This window comes from Oncorhynchus kisutch, linkage group LG17, assembly GCF_002021735.2.
Source record: "Oncorhynchus kisutch isolate 150728-3 linkage group LG17, Okis_V2, whole genome shotgun sequence".
Classification (NCBI taxonomy): domain Eukaryota; kingdom Metazoa; phylum Chordata; class Actinopteri; order Salmoniformes; family Salmonidae; genus Oncorhynchus; species Oncorhynchus kisutch.
The window spans coordinates 62,771,438-62,781,487 of NC_034190.2; the positions used below are offsets into that span (position 1 = coordinate 62,771,438).

Genomic DNA, 10,050 nt, shown 5'->3' on the forward strand with positions numbered 1-10,050 from the left:
TTTAAGTACTCTAATTGTGTTAGTACTCAAAATATGAAGTACATAATTACTTATTTCTAATTTAAATTCAGTGACGAGTAAATTCCCAGTGTGAATTTAACCAGCTGAAATTGTAACCAACAATAGATTGGTCCCAAACAGGGACAGGACATTGGCCAGGGACTGCTCCTAGTCATCATGATCATACAGCAGATGTACCAAATGTATAAAATGATACACATTAAAAACATGCTATTCCTTTTCATGTCTCTGTAGAGTCTTTTGAAATTGACTGGTCAGAACAGTTGAAAGGTTTGTAATACATGCTCACTCATCACTCTCACAGTCACACTTTGGCTCCTCGCACTGTTTTCAATCAGCAATGGCTTTGTTTCATCCTACATCCTAGTTAATAATACACTATGGAGAAGCTATTCACTGTCTAATGCCAATTCAACTGTTTGGTTTGGTCACAGTATGGACTAATCGTGACTATGGTTTGATAAAGCTATTAGCCATACAGTATGGCATTTATTTATTTTTATGATGACTCAAATATAAAAGGCCTTTAGAAAAGTGACTCAGTACACTCAGTTCGTACAAAAAATGTGTTATTTTTCCTAACCTCTAACCACTCTTACTATCCTGCCTGCCACTGACACTCACTAACCTCCTGGTTGATACCTCACATACTGTAGTAGAGCACTGGTGAGGTCCCAGGTAGAATAGCTGATTCTAGTATAGGGTTATCATTATGCTGTGATTACTGTTGATTTCAAGAAGCTGTAAAGCACTTGCAGGACGTTTTTTGAACAACCTTTTTTGTTTAGATACTTTATTAGTTTTCGACTTGGTAGACAGCTGGTGTCTTCCAGATATCACTAGTTGCAGGTGAAACGTTTGAATTTAGAAGATGCTCTGTTATTAAATCAAATATTCTCACAATTTATTTCAATCAATCAATCAATGAAATGTATTCATAAAGCCCTTTTTACATCAGCAGATGTCAAAGTGCTATACCCCAAACAACAAGCAATGCAGATGTAGAAGCAAGCAACACTCATGTATAGGCTGCCATCTTAGAGTATATTTGTCTCCTCTGATTGATCAAGACAGGTGGGTGTCCACCCCAAATTGCTGCATGTCATGTGTGCGACTCAGAAATCAAGCACCGATTTTAATGGACACTCACCATCAGAGAAGACGAAGATAGTGTAACATGGCAGCGTATCTATACATTGTCAGATTACATCATGGAGCAAAAATGTATTTAGTTTAATATCAGATCATTTTGTAACTTCAAACATTACACCTGTAACTAGTGATGTTTAGAAGACACCAGCTGTCTTCCATGTCAAGAATGAAGAAAGTCTCGCAAAGAAAAGGTTGGTTGAAAAATGCAGATAGCCAGGTTAGCCAATGTGCGGGAGCACTGGTTGGTCGGCCCAATTGAGGTAGTATGTACATGAATGCATAGTTAAAGTGACTATGCATATATGATAAACAGAGAGTAGCAGCAGTGTAAAAAGAGGGCTTTGGGGGGGGGGTCAACAGTAATCACAGCATGATGATACCCCTATGATACAATCAGCTACAGATAGGACAGATTTAGGATCAGCATACCTCCTTCATTGGCTGGACCAATTTGTTTGTGTTTTAGCCAACTCCTCTGACTATTCATGTATGGCATGGCAACGATAATCTGAGGATTTGACTGAGGCAGGTATGGGATCAGACACCTCATTTCATCCTGGTCCTAACCATTAGGGGCCAAAGGTCAGTGTCTTAGCGGACAATACATTCTCCTCCTCCACTGGGGCTTGTGGGACTCCTCTCTCAGGCAGGATGTGTCATGTCATCAACTCCCTGCTGAGCCATTTCCTGTTTGCCGTCCATGGCGTGGCGACCGTGTGGCGTGTGGTCGCCGTCAAATGGGAAGGGAGCCCCTCTATCGGCTGCTTCTGATGGGCGTGGCTCTGTTGGGGGTGAAGATGGCAGTCACCATCAAGTATACCCGCAACGCAGAGTGGAAATGGTAACAATGTCTATATAACGTATATAGCCTTACAGTGTCTTCTACAGCAATGACACACTAATAATGATGATCACTCAGGATCATTACCTATCATACACGATTAAGTCTTATAATAACGGCATTAAAAACGCATTACACTTGTTGGCAAAGTGTCACGTTCGTCATAACGAGGAGACCAAGGCGCAGTGTGATAAGAATACATACTTCTTTTAATGAAGAATAAACAGAACAAACTATACAAAACAACAAAACGAACGTGACGCTAATAACACGAGTCCTGACAGGCAACTACACTTAGACAATAACCCACGAAATACCCAAGGAATATGGCTACCTAAATATGGTCCCCAATCAGAGACAACGATAAACAGCTGCCTCTGATTGGGAACCAATCTAGGCAACCATAGACATATAAACACCTAGATATACAACAACCCCTAGACAATACAAAAACTACACAAACCACCCTCGTCACACCCTGACCTAACCAAAATAATAAAGAAAACAAAGATAACTAAGGTCAGGGCGTGTTCTGGAACAAATGTTGTGTTGTAAGAATAAACGTTAACACTTTACTTTACACCCAGTGGCATAACACAGTATGACACGGTCATAACCATGTCATAATATATCATAACAGTTGACATAACTTGTCCTAACTTGTCATAATATGGTCATAACACTGTCATGACCCATATATTTACAGCGTGTGTTATTTTATGGCTGGTTATGAAACCCACATAATTAGTTTTTTCCCTGCCAAGATGTTTCCTTTGAAAGTTTGTATCTTAAATCCTTTGTTGTTGTAATGAATTCTTCACAGTCATGTTTTTTTCATCATATTTTAAATAAGTTGTAGAATATACACTTTATGACACTGTCAATAAGCATTAAGGAAAGGGGGATACCTAGCTAGTTGTACAACTGAATGCATTCAATTGAAATTTGTCTTCTGCATTTAATCCAACCCATCTGAATCAGAGAGGTGCGGGGCGCTGCCATAATCGACATCCACGGTTTCAGCATCCAGGGAACAGTGGGTTAATTGCCTTGCTCAGGGGCAGAACGACAGATGTTTACCTTGTAAGCTCGGGGAGCTTTCAGTTACTGGTTACTTGCCCAACGCCCAACGTTCTAACCACTAGGCTATCTGCTGCCCCGGCTGCCATAATCGACCATCCTGCGTCACTTTACTTGGACTAAAAAAATACACTTTATGACACTGTCAAGAAGCATTATGACCATCCTGTGTCACTTGGACTAAGAAATTACACTTTATGACACTGTCAAGAAGCATTATGACCATCCTGTGTCACTTGGACTAAGAAATGACACTTTATGACACTGTCAAGAAGCATTATGACCATCATAAGCATATACGGCAGATAGGTCTATTACATACATGGTGTCTTGTCCTGCTCCTGAAATCTGCTTCTACATTCATCCCAGACAGCAGCGACAGACCATTGGGGTAGGTGCATGTCTGACATCAATGTGTGCACAATTACAATGATAATTTAACATGGCAAATAAATAAACCCACAGGCTATGGTGTAATGGAATTGTTTGCCTTGTGTAGGTTTTGACACTCTTCTGTAGGTGTCATAACCAGCCATAAAATAACTACCATGGTAGGTTTTGTGGGTTTTTACACTCTTATGTAGGTGTCATAAGCAGCCATAAAATAATGCAGGTCTAAATATATGTGCAATGATAGTGTTCTGACTATATTATAATAGGGTATGACAAGTTATATCAGCTGTTATGACATTATGACATGGTTATGACTGTGTAATAATGTGTTGACGCTTGGTGTCAAGTAAATTGTTACCGAATAAACACATATGCCAGTGCTTCCTCCTTTGCACTGTATACAGTCCACAACTCCATCTACACTCCACAAGGCAGTAACTTGTCTAACATCATCCACTTTTACTGCACTTATTTCCAATTTGTATTTACACTCACATTCTCAACTAATTTAGCAGCAATATGTTCCATTATTTTGCATGACCTTGATATACAGGTCTTCATTTTCACATTCCACACACACACACACACACACACACACACACACACACACACACACACACACACACACACACACACACACACACACAGAGAGAGACACACAGAAACACACTACAACGTAAGACATACAGCGGCACCTCCATTTTTGCACCATCTTCATGATCTAGTTCTGTCTCGGAGTCATAGCCCGAGTGGAAAACCTAATGAAAAACAATCAAACAGCCCCGGGGTTACAGAGCAATTGTAATAATGATTAACCACACAAATGAACTCATTAATTTGATGTGAGGAAAATGTTTTTTTCCTCTCCTGTTCATGTTGCGATAAATGGAAATGTTAGATAGAAAGACATTAGCAATTCACCCGTTGGCCTAGCTGTCTTCGCAGTCTACTCTGCTCTGCCTGTGTTTTTGGTTTTACAGGGGTGGTATAGGATTGTAGTTAATAAACCTAAACATAAACCTTTTTGTATGGGGATAAATCATCTCTGAACTCACCACTGAACTGGTGGAACTCTTTTATGAGTTCCTGCCAGAGGCTGTGTATGCATCCAAAATATCTCTCACTCTTTATCAAAAAAAAAAGTTTCTTTGTCCTTCAAAAAACACTCTGTCAATCTCTTGCTTGCTGGAAGCACTGACATTCTCCATGAAAAGCCACTCTTTACATATGTGTGTGTGTAGACGTCCAGTTATTTTACCTTCATACTCCTTTTCTCACCATTGTCTACTGCATGGCCTGGCTCAGGCCCTGAACTGAATTAACAAGCTTTATTTCACACTCTTCAAAGAGATGACACAAAAATGATGTCATTGCTGACTGAAACACAATGGTGGAATAATTTCTCCATCCATCCAAACGATGCTGAATCAGCCAGCCATCATATTGCATCCTATGTGCGGAGGGGCATGCTGAGACGGAAGCTTACTCCAGGTCCCTCTCTCCCTCTAACTTTGAAGTTCTCTCCTCATGGAGAAGGCTTTGCGCTGTCAAGTGGGATTTGCATACATGATGAGAATAATTGGCTGTCTGAAATGGGACACTTGTGGAAGCATTACTTCTTATACTGACTGCCCAAAAACTAAGTGTGTTGCTAAAAATAACTCTCCCTATCCCCTCCTCGCTGCTTTGCTTTTAGGTTCTCCCCCATGGTTTCCTCTACCTCAGTGCCGTAATCCCCTCAATTTGGTTCCTGGAGCTCAGCCTGCTGCAGTACAAGCTCCCGGTCAACATCTCCTCTAGCCTTGAGCTAGAAGAGCTGCTGGCTCACATCCCCATCTCAGCGGTAGGTGTTACACCACAAAACGCACAGCAACTTTCTTGGAAAGTAGACATTAAAGTATCATCTAATCTCATTGTGTGTTGACTGACGCAGGACATCTTGCAGCTGGGCCCAGAAAACTGCGCGGCTGCCCTGAAGCAGACCATGCTCATCGTGCTGGTTCTGGGTCGCTGGCTCACGCCCAAAGGAGACATGGCCCGAGACCAGCTCTCCCAGCTCCTCATGGCCTACATGGGCCTGGGCGCTGACATCCTGGACATCTTTGACACCTTCACAGAGCCAGATGTCAAGACCAACCGAGCTGTCATCGACGTAGGACTGGCCCTGTTCTCCTGGGCCCTCATGCATTTCCCACTGGTCCTCACCCAGACCTGCCCCACCAAGGCCCAGCCCAATCCTAGCTCGTCCCAGCCTGGCTCGTCCCAGTGGAGTCTCTTTCAGGGGGTAAGCATGGCTGTGGTGGAGGGCATGCCTGGAACTCCCTCATCCTGCTATCCAGGGCTATGCTGTTCCAGGGAAGTGTGGCGCTTGCTGTTGACTGTGGGGCACCAGGATGGGCCGTTCCTTGTCTACCGCCTCTACCTCATGATCAGGAAGAATGTGCTCAACCAGTTGATGATCTTCTTCACCTGCAAGAACATCCTTGTCGTCTTGCTGGAGGTCTACAGGATCTTTGTGGTGTAGTGTGAGCAGCAGGAGGAGACATCACTAGGGTAGCTGGAGACGTGTTCAATGCCCTGGTGCCAACAAGCCCAGGAGGAGGTTGTGGTGTGGGAGGGAGGGAGAAGGACAGGTGAGCGAAGGACAAAGCTGCCTGACAGAGGTAGAGGTGGAGGGGGGAGGGATAGGGAGGAAAGGAGAACAGAGCTGCCTGACAAAGGTGGAGGGAGAGAGGGAATCAAATCAGAGAGGTTGCTAGGTGTGGAGAGCATATACGATGCTGTGAGGCATGACTCAACCCTTAGGGGGAATCTCCTTCACACACCAGGAGTCAAGTTGAACAGATCTGCCAACTCTATAATCTCCAGTTCAGAAGTGTACCATGAAGAGACTCTGGTCTTTGGAGGAGGTTCAATGCCAAGGAGTAGAGTATACCACTGAGCAAGGGGAGTCCCTGAAGATTTGATCACACAATATTATGTAATTCCCATGATAAAGATAAAGACAAGAGAGGGAGAGAGCTGCAATTTCCATGAACACTATCACCTGCCATACAATGTTCACCAAGTTCACTAGGACCCAAGTCACACTTGTGAATATCTCTGTGACTGTCTTTATATTGTATAAAATGTTGTGTATTACTTAGGTATTGTGACTTTGTTTGTATGTGTCCTTTGGAACTATGTCACTTTTTATATCTAAATTAGAAATGTTATAATTTTGTTACATTAGACATTGAGACATAGGTATCATAGGTTAGTGTGCCATTTTTTGGTTTGGATGATGATGATGGTGGTGGTGGTAAATGTTGTGAGAGAACTATTTGTTTTTTAAAATCAACGTTTCCAGAAAATGCTTTCAAGCATTACACATTGAGAAATACATTTTTGAACGTTCCTTTCTCTTTATACCATGAGATGGCAGTGTTACCAAGTCAAACAAACCACGACTCGTCTGTTTATCAGATTTAAACATATACTCAAATGTGTTTAAAGCTTGTGCTGTGCTCCTAGAAACACCATTCTAAAAGAAGCAAGCCTTTACATAGAATGATTGTCAAACGCCTAACTGCTTATATTGACAGTGACCCTTTATATAACTTGAAGGTTTAAATTGGTGTCCAGATAGAGCCCTTACAGACCTGTCATCTTCAAATCTTAAAGTGCTGTCTCACCCGCTTTAAAACATTGGCAGGTGATGAGCAGCAGGTGTTCCCGATTAGGGATTTGAGTTCAATTCACTCTTATTACAGTCCTCTGTGTCTGTTAGCCACCAAATAGCTTCGCTCCACCACCCAGAGTATAGGAGAGGAGAGCACTAGAAGGCAGTGTTTTTCTTCCAGTAAGCTGCCTGAATTGGTGGAGAGAGGAAAAAAAGATGCATGGTATGAAAATATTTAATAATGCATCTTTAATCTGTTAAAATGTGTGTGACAAGTCAGAGACCATTACATCAGAGAGAGAGAGAGAGAGAGAGAGAGAGAGAGAAGGGGGAGAACGAGAGAGGGGACAGAAGAGAGAGCGAGGGAAGGAGATAACGAGAGAGAGGAAGTGAAAGACAGACAGAAAAGGAGAGAAGCAAACAGAGAGAGAGAAGCAAACAGAGACCGAGAGAACGAGAGAGTGACATATTTCTGGAATGGAAACTAGAGAGCCTCTCTAGAGGAACAGTTAAAGAGCTGTATTCTCCCAAGTGGCATAGCGGTTTAAGGCACTGCATCTCACTACAGTCCCGGGTTCGAATCCAGGCTGTATCACATCTGGCCGTGATTGGGAGTCCCATAGGGTGGCGCACAAATGGCCCAGCATCGTCCGAGTTTGGCTGGGATAGGCCGCCATTGTAAATAAGAATTTTTTCTTAACTGGCTTGTCTAGTTAAATCAGAAAATTATTTGTGTTTTTGTTGTGACACATTGGTTTCAATTATCCATGGAGGACCGACTTTCACTTGAGAGATAAACATTTATGACGAAATGTACAGAGATGTCATGTCTGCCCAAATGCAGCATTCACTTAAATGTCAGATACAGATTGACCAAAATATCAGCCCACTCTCTCTAGACCCTCAAAGGAATCAAGTGACACAAGCTAATGTACAATGTGGCTTCTTTAAGTCTAAGTGCCTTTTTTAACACACCTATATGGATATGTATAAGAAAGAGCGTGATCATGGCAGACAATTGCATGATGAAAGATCTGCTTGCCTAAGAGTCCATTTCTTCCTCAGATTAGCCGCACACTAACAAGATTGTGTTGGCACGTGGGCAGATGGGATTGTCAGCTGATCGCTGCTTGTTAAACCACGGGCTGCCTTAGATAGAGCTAGAGAGAGAGAGAGAGAGAGAGAGAGAGAGAGGAAGAGAAGAGTCAACTGCAAGCCCGCATGCATGGTAAAATGAAATCAACTCTCCACTTCTCAACAACTTCTTCACATGAACAACCACAGACTGAGCGAGAGAGACACACACGCATGCACATGCACACAAGTACATTCGCCTATGCACGCACACACACTCCCTCAAACAAAACAGGTGAATGTTAGGGAAACCGAGAGCTTTAATCACTTGCCACGATTTCCTCTCTCATCTCAAAGAATCATGAAGGACCAAACATGCAACTTTGTGTATAATAATCAGTTGGAAATCCTTTATAAACCGGAGGCTAATGACAACATGCCATCTCCATGTTCAAAGGGGAGGAGAGAACGATGGAAAACTTGAAATGAACTTGAGAAATTTCTGTCTGCTGGCATACTGCAGTAGCATCCACACGAGTTGGCAGGATAATTAGCTCCATTTCGATTGAGCATGTAAGTTTATCCTCCAGCATGCTGTTTATCAACCCCAATCTTGTAAGACCTCGTCTTGTGCCCACTTTTGGACTTTTCTGCCCACCTTAACTGACCCAGAATTTTGGGCAAACAATCGCAGCGCTCCATTAGAAAGCAACCGTCGTTGAGTCCGACACCTCAGATAAGCTCGTGTTTAAATTGCATGAAGGCCAATGAGGGCTATGGCGAAAACAGGGTTTTCTTCAAAAATGAAATGTTTACATTTGCCGTGCCCCAGGCATACTTTCCACCTGTGATTCCTGAAATGCAGACACGCGTTGGAGTATTTTTTGAATCTTAAATGATTACATTGTTAACATGGTTAACTAGCTAGCAGTCTAAGAGTAGGCAGGTTTCCATTGACCCAGATTTATTGCAACATGTGCAATGGAATCGGCAGATGTAGGAGACATTTTCTAATGATCAATATTTTTATCCATTCGACAGAAAAACATTTTTTGTTGAACTTTCTTTATTGCATCAAAAATAATGAATTAAATTAATAATAATTGTCCAGCAGGAAGGCCGGTCTGGGCTTTGCGTGCTAAATGATACACCCTATGGCGTTGGGATCTGAAAATAAATGTAGTCCTGCTTTGTGGCATTTCACGAAGGCTCTATGGTGATACTGATGGCAATATACTGTACGTGTTTGTGAGTGTAGCTATGGTTGTCCTTGTTCGATAGAGCCATTGGACGCCTTTCAGAGGATTCGTTGCTAAATATAGGAGCTGACACATTTTTTCCAGTCTCTGAAAGACCACAACTCGTGTAGGGAGGTGCTTTGTGCTGTGGCCCCATCCCTTCCTCAATGCAGGCTTTTTTGAAAGAGAGGCAGACACTAACAACACAATCCTTTGGACAAAACTGAAAGAACTGACCAGACCACAATTGCATCAAGTGATTCCTCTCATTAACACGAATCTGACGATGGAGCATTTTTTTTTGTTGCTACATGGTGACATTCCACTATACATGTTTCAACCGGAATATAGCAAAGAAGATTCAAAACAAAGAGTTGGATTTATATAGCTCAGCTATACCTGATGCCAGCCCCAAGAGGGCAAATGACAAATATGGTGGCTAGCCAAGTAAGTAATTTTTCCTGCAAGACACCTAGCTAGCTAACTAACTTTAGTAAATCTACTGAAACCCACATTGTGTATTGCTGGCTAACAACATGCTGGCTAAAGTTATAGGGGGGAAATGTAATAATTTTTCTGTTTGCTAACTT

General features: G+C 42.4%; 1 protein-coding gene across 1 annotated transcript; it reads left to right on the forward strand.

The window, feature by feature from the left end:
* Positions 1-1,910: 1,910 nt before the first annotated feature.
* Positions 1,911-6,011, forward strand: LOC109907017 (transmembrane protein 26-like). Its single transcript, XM_020504817.1, has 3 exons — positions 1,911-2,014; positions 5,213-5,330; positions 5,421-6,011. Exons 1-3 carry the CDS (start codon positions 1,911-1,913, stop codon positions 6,009-6,011), a joined length of 813 nt encoding a protein of 270 aa, XP_020360406.1.
* Positions 6,012-10,050: the final 4,039 nt, after the last annotated feature.